At 41.5% G+C, this 14,621-nt stretch overlaps 1 protein-coding gene across 2 annotated transcripts in view; it reads right to left on the minus strand.

Moving 5' to 3' along the window:
- fkbp16 (FKBP prolyl isomerase 16) overlaps positions 1-14,621 on the minus strand; it is a 29,212-nt gene that overhangs the window by 14,459 nt on the left and 132 nt on the right. Inside the window, exons 2-5 of one of the 2 annotated variants that reach the window (XM_085779193.1) lie at positions 14,451-14,492; positions 11,907-12,461; positions 11,483-11,652; positions 10,978-11,066 (exon numbers count right to left, since the gene is read on the minus strand). In XM_085779193.1, coding sequence (XP_085635319.1) covers positions 10,978-11,066; positions 11,483-11,652; positions 11,907-12,387 — 740 coding nt within the window. In that variant the 5' untranslated portion in view covers positions 12,388-12,461; positions 14,451-14,492. The remainder of the gene's footprint in view (positions 1-10,977; positions 11,067-11,482; positions 11,653-11,906; positions 12,462-14,450; positions 14,493-14,621) is intronic. The other variant, XM_085779195.1, reaches the window with a different exon arrangement.

Raw genomic sequence — 14,621 nt, forward strand, 5'->3', positions numbered from 1 at the left:
TTTCCAGTGTGGTCTCATTCATTTGAATTAAATGTTACACTTTCTTTGACGAGCATTTGTTTATTTACTCTCGTTGCCATTTAGCCACCTCAACCATAAATCCAAAACAGCCAAAACAATGAGCTAAAAGCTGTCACTCAGTGGGGCTTAAAACAATAATCCTAACATCTAATTAATTATAACAACCAGCTCTGAGCATTACAAATGAATGATGAAGGCCCTTAAAACAAAACAAAAAACACCTATACTCTGACTCACAGGTACGTTTCAGGTTTTACCTTATGCAATAATCTGAAATCTCTCACAGGTTTCAGCTCTGATGTGTGGCAGCATCCACATGAATAATTCCTCACAAAAAAGTTCAAAGCTTTTGGTCTCTGTTAGCATGGATGAGAGCAATCTGTCTTACATAGAGATATATCACCGTGGGGTCATAATCTTGTTTATTAGCCCCGCAGTTATCAATACGAGATATCTTACAGCAGGACTAACCCTAGATACATAATCAATCAATATAGAGAGCAGACATCTTGGAAGTGTGCATGGTGAGGTCAAGAGGCAATTTCTCATGCAGCCCCAGGGAGCAAGGTTTAGTTTCAGTGAAGTTTCGGAGAGGAGAACGTGAAGCTGTAGTTAACAGCAATGACAGCTCGACTCTTTCTTTGCACAGACGTTATGTCTACTGATTATATAAACCGAATTTCTGCCAGTTTTGGATTTCACTTTTAAACTTCAAAGCTTTCTAAGTTACGACAAATTCTGAGTGAGGAGCCAAAAATCCTGTTCTTTGAAGGAGATGAAAGTCCTCCTCTTCCATTACTGTTATACTTCACATAAACACCTGCTACTTCAGTAGACATACGAATCACTGAATGCTGCAAAAGTATTTTATGCTTCCTTTCTGGACGAACAATTCAAAGATAATTTTTTTTCCAGAGAGTGTCATTTGGACATAAAAATATAAGTGAGACAATTACTGTTCAACAGAGTTGCCATTTGCCCCCACCCCCCTTCTGTGGCTGTGAACATTAATGTTTGTGACCACAAGCTGTAGGGAAATAAATGTCATGACGAGATAATGATCAGAAATTAATTTCCCCTTCGAAGTCCAAGCTGTCACACATGCATGTGCTGCAGCCAGATAACTGCCACCAAGAAAATGTCACAGTTTCTGGAATATCATTTTACAAATTGAGTGCATAACAAGCAGTTCCCTGACTGATAATTGAATGAGATGCAATGTTAAAGCAGAAGTTGTTGCTTATGTGCACCTGAACAGTTACACCTGACCTTCACGCCTTCAATGTGGGACGTGCACGCTGCACTAGTTGTGCATGTGCATGCACCCTAAACCAAACAAAAACATTCCCCACCCACCCCCCAACCCCCACCGTCATATCGCTGTCCAGGAGAAATATGGCTGCCTCAGTGAGTGTGAGTCTGTAACCTAACCAAATAAAGATCCGGCTTCCTTTCAGCAGCGGCCAGCTCTGCTGCCCTGTGAATCAATAGCAGCACACTGAACTCCTGACTTATTAGTCAGGTTGTCACGGAGGTGGAGCAGCTGGCTGAGTAAAGCAGATGTAGCAGGGCCATTAGCACTATCCTTTAGTCTCTTTCTGAGACCTGGAGCATCAATCATGAGTCAAACAGCCACATTTCTTGAGAGGAGGGGCTTGACTTTACTTGACCAAACCCAGTGGCGATGGCATAGGTCACTGTGATCACAGCGGGCTTGGAAAGGAAACACAGAGAGCCCATTTACAAGGAATTCCAATCTGTTTCTACTCATGTTATACTGGCAAGCGGATTTATTATCTTGCCCTGATATTGCAGTGTTTTTCTATATGTGAGCTCAACTTGTATTGTCCATCACCATCTGGAATCACAATCCCATCAGTGCTATCAAACATCTGAGATCTACCTCGTTAATCCCTGAATCTTAAACACTGCACATCTGATTTTGATTTTGTAGCGAGGATGTCAGTGGGAGTCTGCCACCAGTCATTAACTGTGAGAGGGGTATTTTTGAAAGTCTACGAGTGTGTGTGCACGACGTGTGTGTGTGAGTGTGTCTGTGATAGACTGCTGATGACGGAGCAATGACGTCTCGGAGAGATGAGTCACGCTCCACGTCCTCACTGACGGTACCTCTTCACCCCAACCCCACCCCTCCTCCAACACACACACACACACACACACACACACACACACACAGTCAACCCATACAAACACACACCAGTGCCATTTATCACCCTGCTACACATCTCTTTCCTCCGGGCTCACAAGCAGCATCCATCACCTCACATCCCTTCACAGCAGCAGCACGACTCTGCTCCACAGACACATAAGCTTATTTGCTCATGCAGGTACACTGTTGTCTCTGCCAAAGAACACAGTACATGTAGCATGTTAGCCAGTAGATACAGACCTGCTACACGCTGTATGAGTGTGTATGTGCACAGTGTGTCAGTGTCAGGGAGTCGCAGTCTGTCCCTCCACTATCCAATCTGTCTTCATTCTGTTGGGGTTACAAATGAGTAAAGTGTGTGACTTCATGAGTCTGTTGCATTTTTGTTTTGTTTGAAATGTGTATCTAAAATTGTCAAATCATAATTAGAAGTGACTTCTACCAGCCACATGTGATGAATGGGACTGGGTGGTCCTGGAAGTCAAAGAATCCCAGGAGCAACGTCTGCGTTTGAGCATCAACGAGGGCGAACGAAAATTAGCCATGAAAATAAAGCAGCAGGTCCATGATGCAGAAGAGTAAAGGCCAGCGCGGACACTCAAAACAAACTTGTGCACACAGCATAAGCAGAAGTGTTTACAGCTGTTCTGAATGGCCACATTCAGGGCTTGTGTAAAAGCGTTTAGACTGGGATAACAGCACCGCTGAGGACAATCCCTCCTTTGTTGCATACATATGAAAAATGACAGGACTGGTTGTGCGAAGAAGAAAAACGACTGGACAATCACAGCATGAAGTCGGCATGACTGTCACATTGTGTCTGAAACGTCCAAAATATTTCACTGTCTGGTGACCATGTGGTTTCAGATGCTGTTTGACTTTGCAGCAACTTCCCTTTATAATAAGGAAATTATCTGTTTGTGTTGTTGTCTTTCTAATTGACATATTCAAGACAAACACAACCAACTGATAACACACAGGACAGTGCTTTGCTGTAAAGACTACAAGAGCACATTAGGTTACAACCTTTCTTTACTCAGGTTAGTTCAGTTGTGTGTATTGTGCACAACAGGCATGAGTGATTTAAAAAGAGTAGTATGCATAGATATGCAAGGTGCTGATTGTAAGGATAATCTGAGTACCATCTCGCTCATGTTTCTCTCGTGTGCCTCTCTTGCATGCCAAGCTCTAGAAAACAGACTCTGTAGCAACATAGTGGTTATACAACACAGCACAGCTAGAGGCACAGAGGACAAGAGATGATCCCAGTGAAGCGTGACAGTCTTGTCAGTGATCCAGTACAGACAGCATGTTTGTACATGAACCTATGAACGTTACGTATCAGATATTGAGATGGAGCCTGACAAGATAATTGGGAATCTATTTTTGTGACATTTATTTTTGTATTTAAAGGGAAATCTGCTTGGTCTACTGTTTTGGGAAAAACCGACATATTTAAGGTCAACAGGTGTGATCAAAGATGCCTGGTGAAAATGAAAAGAACTGGGGGGAAAGAGTCAGTGTTCAGATCTGTTCATAATGGATTTTAGTAACATTTCATGTGACGAGGTTTCAAACACATACAAACAAAGGCATTATGCAGTGGTCTAAAAATGTTCAGTAACCACTAGATGCACATGCAAGTTAGCTAATATGCTCTAAACACAGAGCAGACACCTTCAAAGGTCCCATATTGTATAAAGGTACAGTATATATATCTTCTTTGATTGTAAAGCAGATAGGTTCTGTTGTAATACTGTTAAATTATCAAAGCACCAACTCCACAGAGATATGCGCATAACCTGTACTCAGAAACTGACCCTTAAAACGAGCCATTGGGACTTTAACTGTGACTTTGTGATGTCACAACAAGGCTGTCACTGCTTTCTGCCGTGCTGCACACCCTACCCACCGGGACAAACCAACCAACCTTGCAGAATTTGGTTTGTTTACCTGAAATCTGACATATTTTTATTAAATCACTCAGAAAACAGCCAGCTGATCAGAAGAGAGGCTCTGAATGTCTCTACTGATCGGCTCATTGATCTGTAGAATTTGGATCAACACTTCAAATCAAATATCAGAAAAGTGTAAAAAAAGAAAAAGTGGGAGCTTTAGTTGTGTGTCCTCCTTTGATCTTGAACCGGTTTTCTGTGGTGGACTCATTTTTCTTTAGAGTTGCTGTTGCTCACACTGGATATTAGGAAATGGCTCATATTACGTTGAGCAATATCCTGTTATCTCGTATCAGCTGTGCTCAGTTGCTTCGTGGTAAAAGCTCCGTGCTCGTGCTGTTCATTGAGAATACTGGGCTGTAATTGTTCACACGGTTACTTGTGCTAGAAAATCTAGAGGGTGACAGCACAAAGCAAATTTGGCTAAACTGGGAGAAAACAGGGACCAGAACCAAGGAGTAGAAATAAATGAAATAAAGAAATACAAACAACAACAAAGCTCAAACTAGTGCAGTATTTTTACAATACAAAGCTATCCGCACCCCACCAACTATTATCTGCTCTAAATAATACACATCTAAATTCAATAAAAGCACATTTCAGTTGGGGAGATTTACTGTCCCACTAAATACCCCCCACCCCCATCATAGAAAACAGAAGTAGATATAACTGAGGGCAGTGCTATATTACAACCAAGCCTGTGCCGATGAGCGAGATAAGCCTGCTAGCACTAGGGGAAAAAGGTAAACATCCAGGGAGATTAGATGAGGGACATGCACAGTTCAAACACTGGTCTTAGTGGCAAAATACTGGTGCTGGGCCAAAGCAACCCAACATCTAGTTTTTAGAGGAGTCTGTTCTTGTTCAGATTTGGTTCAACCTTTTCTTTTTCTTTTTTAGCAACACACAAAGTGGTAGTGGTACGCAGAGGAGTCGATTCTGATTGGAGGCTAACTGAGATCTTATCTGGAGTGTGCTACACGGGTCCTGCATGATCTGCTCCTGCAGCGTAAGGTCTGGGTGTGGTTTCTAGTCAGCCCGCTGCGTCTGTGTCTGCCGAGAAGGAGACACATGGAGCCAAAAGCTACAGTCAAACTTGTTTTGGTCACATGACCGCACACAGCTGAGAGTTCAATCACTGCTGTAATCCTTCATTGATCACAAAGAGTAAAACAAATAAACAGCATTTGCATCAGTGTCAGTTGTGCCACGAGTCATTTTTTGTACTGAGAGGAAGCACGAGTGTGGAGAAGAATGGCTTAGATTCTTCGTTGTGTTTTCCACTGAGGAGCGTCTCAAAGGCCACATTATTCATTAGACCCAGGTGGTTCTGCAGTGTGAGTCACACTACCTTCAGTACACAGAGGAACTCCACCTCAAAGATTTTCTGACTGGTCAACATGCTTACGAGTCTGGAGAGAGAGGAGGAGGAGGGCCGGCGTGCATGAAAAGTGACAAACACCAGCAAAGCTCTGCGGTGAATGAGTCACTGTACCTGTCTACTAGCAAGTGCCTGATGTAATGAAAAGCAGAACTGCCAGTTCTTGGCTGTGTCATGTTACAGTGGGTGATAAGAGAAACGACTGGCTTTGCAAAAAGAGGAAGAAACACACGCACACACACACACACACACAATACTGACAGGTGGACCACACCAGAAAACACACACTATCACTACGGTGTTTGTAACACAGGGTCATAATAAGTCACTGACATTTGTCATGTCTGTCAAAAGCGGCTACGCCTACATGAATCCTCACTCATCAAGACTGGATTCTACTGATCAGAGTTGTGCCTTGACACCTTCTCATGTTGCCACCTTGCTCTGTGAATCACTTGGCCTTCATGCCTTTCTGGTCAGACGAATGTCACTGTTGCCTTTTGCAGCAGCATTCCCCGCTGGATAAGGGTGTGCCTCAGAGGCTTCAGGGGAAAAGCTTCCGCACTTGCCAACTCCTTCAATAGTGTCAACAAAGATTCCCCCCTGATGAAACAACATCCCAGGATGTTGTTTCCCTGGTCAGCCTGTGTCATCGATTAGTGCTTGGTAAATATTTGATATTATATTTCTAAAATAACGCCTGCACTCTGACTGCAGTTAAATATTGTGTTTAACAGTTAGATTGGATACAGGCTGGACGCTCTGCAGGTCAAAACGGTGACCAGTTGAACCTGATTCTGACCTGACTGTGTTCCAGTATGCATGAAAACATTGTTTGAAGTTCGTGTGCAGGAATGACTGTCATGTATTTTTCATAGCCACACGCAGCTGTTGCCACTTGCGATGTGGTGTGGCTTTTGGGATGTTGGTCTGGCAGTTATTCTGTCGCCATCGTTGCCAAAATGTTGATTTGCTCAATATACAACAAATAAATTAACTTCAAAAACTAATAATATTCCCAGAAGCCTAAGGTGTGTTTTATATTGTCTTTTTGATTTATTTATCCATAGCACTCCTCTTAGTTGTCAAAACCTGTTGCCTATGTTACCCACAATGCAACTAGACCACTAACAGTTCAGTGGGAGATTCTGTCTTGTAATGGTAGCAGCAGAGGTATGGTACAGTAACCTCACTTCCTCCTAACTTCACACCAGAGTGTTTTTCTGTGTTAATTTTCAAACCATTGGCCCCCCTCTAGAGCTATAAAAGGTTTATACAAAGTTTTCATGTATGCAGAAGACCTGTAAACAAACTTTGATGTATAAAGTTGGTGATGTTTGCCTCTAATGTCAGATATAAAGGGCGGGTGTTTTTGATAGGCAAGGACAGAGCGAAGTCCAGGACTTTATTAATTGTCTTTAATATCTGTGCCTTATCAGTGTCTTAAAATACTGTCAGTGAATTACACGACAAAGCCAAGCCACACCTTGATGTATCTATCGCTACACTACTCTGAACAAACGTGAGCTGCTATTTACCTTCACACTGTGACAGTCTGGTTAACACAACACTGCAAGATCAAATGAAATGCACGGCTTACAACAGATGACGAATATGATGCAATAACCTTCAATCATGACGGTAAATGTTACTGTACTTTTCCCACGAACTCAAGCTTCATTCAACCTGCTCCACCCTGCCTCCACCATAAAGCCAGATCAGTATGTCTGCTTCCCCTGGGGTCACGGAGAGGGAGATTCCTCTATCTCCCTCCACAGCAGGACTTTGTTTTGTTTTCTCCCCTCAGAAACTGACAGTGATAGCCATCTGGTGCGCCTCCACAGTGTCTCTACTATTCCATTAAAGGTTGTTTGTTTAGTATGTGATTATCAACTATACTTGAATGTTGTGGCTCACAGTCACTACTAACAATGTTATTCTATGTAGGATATACTCCACGTTTCAATTCTGGGTCCCTTATTATTCCCTACAGATGCTATCACTAGGGACAATTACTGATAAAACAACCTCAGGACTCTAATTGAACCAAATGAACCAATTTGTCTGAAAATGTCTAAATCTGTTAATGCTTTTCAAACAGACCTGTGACAATTTTTATTACTCCGTGTACGGTGATGGCTGATAATATTTTGACTCTTTGATTGTGTTCCTGTAGGTTTAATAATTTTACTGCAAGTCATTTATTTGGGGTTTTTGTTGAATATAGCCAATGATTTTCTTTCATGCTGTCCCTGTTTGTGTCCTGTGTAAATAGTCTGTGTTGGACATGTTATGGTATTTTTATACATCCAGTAAAAACATTTTTGTGTAAATTGGTTTTGTACACACTTATTTGAACTGCAGCATTAATCATGAACAGCACACAATCCCCACATGGCACACTGATGTAACAGTCGAATGATTAACTGGCTGACATTGTCCATCTGGACTTGGATTAAACTATTAATTTAACTATGACACATCCCAGTGGTCTAATTAACTCTACTTTAACATGTGCCACTGAGGTGGTTCCCAGTTGTGCCAAGAGTAAAAGCACACCAGCACCTTCGCTGCCAGAATCAGCGTTTTAAAGCTTCTGTTAACATTTGTTGACAGCCAGCCAAAGTAACCATACCATTTCACGGTGAAGATGTTTCTGAATGTGTTGTGTTACACATCACTAGAAATACATGCATGTGTTGCAGACTCATTTAAATGTGGTGTTTAGTTTTGCATGTTTACTTTTGTTCAGATATAAATAAACCAGGTGCCAATGGAATTTAATGTTGTTGACTTTGGGGTTGTGCTGGCCTGATGAGGCTGACGCCCTCTAGCCCCTAGAGTGTTTTTAAGTGTTAATGCTGCGCCTGCCCAGGGATCAACAGATGTTAGCTTCCACCTTTTTCTGATAATGACCCACTGACTGAGGGGATGCAGTGTCTGCCTCTGACTAAGCAGCGTGTCTCAGCGGGGAATAGTTCTGACGCATGCTGCTGTTCCTTGAAAAGGCGAGTGCATTGCGTCACATCTCTGCTTTCAAAGGCTCAGGGCTTTAATGTCTCACAGGAAAAATGTCACTGTTTCTTACAGTCAATTTAGCCTTGGCGTGGCTGTCTGCTGTAATCAATCAGGTAAATACTTCCACTGGTTTCATTATCATCATCACATCACAGCAGTGGTGCAGCCAAACCATCACCCACACACCAAGCTACAGACCACTCCACTGTGCCGTGTTGAATCATACTGTCTGACCAGCTTTGCACACTGCTCTGATAAATAACTGTGAAGTGCTCTTAGCAGCTCTGTTTGCAACAGGCGACTGACAGAGTTCAATCAATGCATCTGCCAGAAAACAGGGAGGCTAATGAGATTTTCCCTCATTGTGTCTCTGTCATTTTACAGCACAGACACGCTGAGCCTGTCAAATCTAGTCTGAAGCATGATGTGTGTCGCTGCATGTGATTCTTATTTTTTGTCTGCCTATATGCTCAAATATCTGTTTCTGTTGTGTACTGCTGTGATAGACAGGCTCACCAAATGGGTTTATCCGGAGCAACAAGCCATGAATTATATACGACCTTCTGAGAAAGATGTGCATTCACTTTCACTTTCATGCCCACAAGTTTTATGAGAATATTCATACCACTCATATTTGGGAAATATGACGTTACAGTCCGCATACAGATAACTTAGCTTAGTTTAGCACAACGACTTAAAACAGCTGGAAATAACTAGCCTGGTTTAGACATGCCTTGTGCTAGAGCACAGGTTAGTAATAAAGAAGTAGTCTGGTACGCAGCCTGACTATAAAGAAACCAGACTACAAAGAAATAGTCTTGTAACAGCACCTTTTACACTTTAACACAGATTAAACAAGGAGCTATAGTGTGTTAATTAGTGAGTTATGGTAAGGTGATATGGTTATAAGTAAATTAATGTTTTTTTGCGTTGTTTTTTCTCGGGAGAGCCCAGCTTGCTGTAACTAAGTAAAACCTGTTGGTGCTAACTTCATACTGATATGAAAATGGGATTAAAAAGAACAAATAAGTGTCTACCAAAAAAAAAAAGAAAAAGAAAATCTAAGTAAAGGCCCTACAACTGAATAATCTTTTGAAGTTCACAGTCCATAGACTACTGTGCCGTTGTAGGTTTGCACTATTATTCAACAACTATGATTTCATTAACAAATGCATTTAACATAAGGGGAAAAACCAGCAATCTCAGTGAGTGAATTAAGTTTAAAGAGTTTGCAAGGAGCACTGATTGTCTAACTTGCCACGGCAAAATCTGACTCCACAGCAAACAACCCTAATCAGTTGCATCAAAACAATCATTAACTAACCTCCTGCTGTCTCCCCCCCTTTTTCTCTGCACATGACAGCGGGCGAGACTCTAGACAACACCTCCGAGACTCCTCGCTCTCACCTCTTACACCATGTGTCCCATCACCCACCTTCATAGAGCCCCGTAATAAATAAATAAAAAACAGGACCTCACACACATAAGAGACTGATGCAGTTAGGTACACACACCGAAACAGACAGAGTTTTCAGTTCATCTGAACATGATGCTGTCAGCAATGTTTTTATGCATTACTACTCAGTACAGCTTGTCTCCTAATGGTACACTGTGTCCCACGTGTATGTAGCTGAATGGCCAAGTTTGATTTGATAGCAAAACACATACGCTCAAAACTGCAGTAAAACTCCTTAATTCAGGGTCTGTTGAGATTTTCATATTAACTGGAGGACTGTTGTGTATTCACAGTTAGTCTAGATTTAATGTTTGAAACTATCTAATAGTATTTAGTTTGCTCTAATGGGTGTAGGCTTACATAAACACTGGCGCAGACATGATAGTATCACTTTCAGTATTACAGTAATGCTCACAATATTGCTGTTTATGAAATAGGTTAATATACAGTGTAGCACTGTCTTTCTAGCAGCAGTTAAAACTATCAAATGTAATTTGCTGCATGATAAACAACCTGTAAACTCTTTTAAATTGGATTACGCACATTTTCCATTAACTCTTGCCTGTATTTTTGTATGAACGTCTCCTCACATCAGTAGACTACAGGTTTTTGTCAGTGACACACCATTCTCTGCTGTGTTTATACTGGCTCTTTAATGGTGTAAAGGTTATAAACCTAAGCCATTGGAGGTAATATGAGTGGTGTCCTCCCATAGGTCTGTAGGTTGCACACGCACCATTGATAGGCTGCCTCTGAATGGTGTCAGGAGGAAGCCATCTGCTCCTGTTTATGGTTCATTAACCCTGCTACCCCTGGATAACCAGGCTGCCCCCACAGCAACAGGTACAAGAGCCCTGGGCTCACTGACTGAGATTACACTTGGACAGAAAATAATAATAACTGTCCAAGTCTTGTTTCTTCTTCAATTTGACCCTTAATTCTTAAGTTTAGACAGAATTAATTGTCAAGTCCTTACCTTCCCAAAAGTCCATAAGCATACTGTGAATCTGCCAGCAGTAATGTGATCTCACCCTTCTGCATGGATATGACACACTCCTCCAGGGCCTGCAGGTGTCAAAAATACAAGGTGTTATTTCTAGAACTGTGACAGCATCTGCAGTTTTTTACATCATTACACGAAATGTACTGAAGCACTTTTGCATTTCATTAAAAACATCTGAAAATGAAACCAAAGTTTCTAGTATGTGGCGCATGACTCAAATGATGGTATTGTTGGTTAAATGGCTATGGTTCCCAGAGGATTAACCAGGTATTTGGTGATACCCTGACATTTATCAATATTATGAAACATTCAACCAGCCTTGGCTTCATTTTGTCTTTTGTTCTGGCATTATGTTAGCCTGCTGATGTGAGATCAGTGGGTTGTCTCTTGTTTACCTATTTTCACAGTCTCTACCGGTAACTAATGAAGCATGATGTTTACCCTTGTTAGAGTACACTGAAGGGTTCAAAGCTTTCACCTGGTTTACATCTCCCTCTCCAATAACAAAGACAAGCTTGCAGTCCTTCTCCACCACAGTGCGGTCCTCCAGGACACACTGCATCTTCGCAGTAACCTCTTGGCCCCAGGTTGGGCACGGGGCGTCCGGGGCCGCAGCCTTCAGCAGCTTCTTCCTCAACAGCCGGTCCTCTGCGTGAGGACAGAAAAGGTCAAGCAGGGAGAAGCAGGGTTAATCTGCTAGGTGTTGGTGAGCACGTGCTCGGAAACAGTCAGTCTCAGTCACGTTACATTTCCTCTTTTGCGGTTTCAAATCAAAATTGAAACGTAAAGATCAAAGCGAGGCAAACAGAAACATCACTTGCCACTGATGATGATACAAGACGTACCAAATCTAAAATGTGTGTCTCTTGTATAGGATGTGCTGTGTGCTGATGCATCCTCACCTGTGATATCCTTCCAGTCTTCTGCAGCGAACAGCTCCACAAAGGTCGATGAAGTCCACTCCACCATCGCATATTCTGGAAAGAGACTCTCTGCAGCGCTGTCCCTCTCCGACACATTCTCCTCTTCTGATGGGTCTTGAAATCTGACCATCTTCCAGCTGTTTGTCTTTTTTAGTTTCCTCCGTTCTTTGCATCCTTTCTCTCCGTCTCCTACCTCTGGATTAGAGGTGCTCTTTATTTCTGTGGCTTTACTTTCTCCTACACAGCTCTGTGTTTCCACCTGCTCTTCTTTGGTCTGCAACTCCTCGCCTTCCTCTGCTGGTCCACAGGCCAGCTCAGTGTGACTGTTGTCCTTGTCAGTAACCTCAGGACTGGCCTCTCTTACCTCCGGCTCTGAAGGTTCCACTGCAGGGTCTGTACGCTCTTCACAACAAGGCTCTGTCTCCATTTCGCTACAGAGAGCGAGGGACACTGTCTGCATTAGTATCCAAAAGGGATGATCCTCCTTGTCGAGTCAGTGTCCCACTTAGGTGTCAGTCAGTAGTTGGGTGCCACCTACAATCGGTTAAAACGAAAACAAATATCCATGACGTAATATTGCCAAAAAATCCATGCTTCATTCCATCAAATCTTACTCAGAGTGAATCCCTAAATCCTGGCTTCATCTACGTTTTTAAAGCTTTTGTAGCGGCTGCGGCGGCGTAGTCTCCGCAATTCTGTTGCTCTTTGACCTTCTCTGTCCCCTGTTCGCGTTCGCCTTAGTTTTACGTAGTCCAGTGATGTGGCAGCAACAAAAAATGATCAATGTAAAGAAACTGTACAGCGCAACGAAGCACTCTCAGCCAGAAGGCTTGTGCAGTGGTAATCTGCCGGATTAGAAGAGAAAAACCTAATCTGCCAGAACGTCTGTAAGCTTCTTAATGACTTCACCGTCGTGCCCCATAATGCAGTTTCCATGAATGCAATCAACCAACAAGATCTCAAGAGATACAAGCTCTAACTTAATTTGCTTTGAATTACGTTGGGAGATTTTTATTTTCACTTTTTAAGCAGCGTTGCAACACTCATCAAAGAGAAAACTGACACTGGATTACAGATTACACACACTGTGTTGCGATTATAGTGAATCCCTGGCAGGTGATACACATTTATATATATAGCCTATACAGTATACCGGTATATAGTATATGTATGATTGTGAATTTACCCAAACAAATCATTGTTAAAAACTGAAACAAATTTGATACAAGTGAGGATTTGCATCACCTCCAAGCTCCAAACAAGATAATGTACTATGTCATGAACTACTCTAAAAGATGAAGCCCTAAATCATATATGCAATCTAAAAAGACCAATACATTTGTAGAGAATGATGTAATGATGATAGTTGATCTCCGATCCCTAAAGAAAACTGTAGATTGTGGAGTAAATGTAAAGACAGTAGCCTGACATCCACCTGACTGTATTGTAAATCCACTCCCACTGTGAGGAAGTGCTTTAATCCACAGCCAAAGCATGATTTACATCTCAGATCAAATTAATCCAAATACCATATTTGCCTCTTAATTTGTCTGACTGGAGTTTGTTCTTTCACAAGTGCTTTGCTGTAATACAATTTGGAAATAACTCATACTGAATAATATGATACTGTAATTTTTGGACACTGTGCACTTCCATACTTTACACATTTCAAAGGCAAATGTGGCACATTTTATTCTGCTGCTTTTAATTAAAAGCCACATTAATATTCCAGATTAATATGCTCATGTTAAGCATATGATAATCTCCTACAATATGTTATTATAGATTAAACTACCAAACAGCTGAGATTTAAAGATCTGCTCAGTCAACGTTATTAAAATGCAGCTCACATTTATATGCCAGTAACAATGTTCCAATACTACACATTACATGACAACATGAGATGAAATAATTAACTGAGTAGTGAACCGTCAGAGAAATAATCAGACAGTTTTTGAATATTGTAGTTTCTGTTCCTACCATGTTGAGATGGTGTGTTCAATTGAATTAGAAACCCAGTATCATTGGGCATTTGGCTGCTGGTTGGACAGAGCAAAGACATTGTAATGCACCTTTGGCTCTTAGATTTTTTTTCATTATTAGCCAAAACTTAATTGAATTGAATTAATTATAATACTAACCAGAAGATATATTGATGGTGAAAGCAAAAGCTAATACAACAATCTAAAAAAGGCACTATTGCATATTTTTTTACTTCATATTTTAAGTTAATTGTGCTGAAAAGACTCCTGTACTTTAGAGTATTTTTGTAGAAGAGATTGTTTTTGAATTGTTGTCTTGGTATTTCAAAAATAATTCTTCAACCACTGACTACTAATGGGGGGGTGGGAAAGGTTTTTCATAGTTTTTGATTTGATTACAATTTCTATTCTTCGCCACACAAATGGGCTACATACATTGTCAGATTGCTATCAAGTTTTTCACTCGTACATTTTGTTGGCTGGTTTATTTCAATACTTCCTCTTTGCTGCAAAAAACACACATAGGCTACTGTGCATTTACCAAAAGTCCAGTTGGGAGGAGGGCAGCATGGACCAAAGCCCCCTGAGCGAAAATAGAACAAAGATAAATACAGGCTGGAAACTCTGGGGGCACAAACGAACCAAAGACAGTGACCAGGAAAAAGCAAAACAGACTTTAAACTTTACTTCAAGTGTGTGTGTGTGTGTGTGT

Source organism: Trachurus japonicus, chromosome 6, assembly GCF_045865225.1.
Source record: "Trachurus japonicus isolate A0001 chromosome 6, Traja_1.0".
NCBI classification, from domain to species: domain Eukaryota; kingdom Metazoa; phylum Chordata; class Actinopteri; order Carangiformes; family Carangidae; genus Trachurus; species Trachurus japonicus.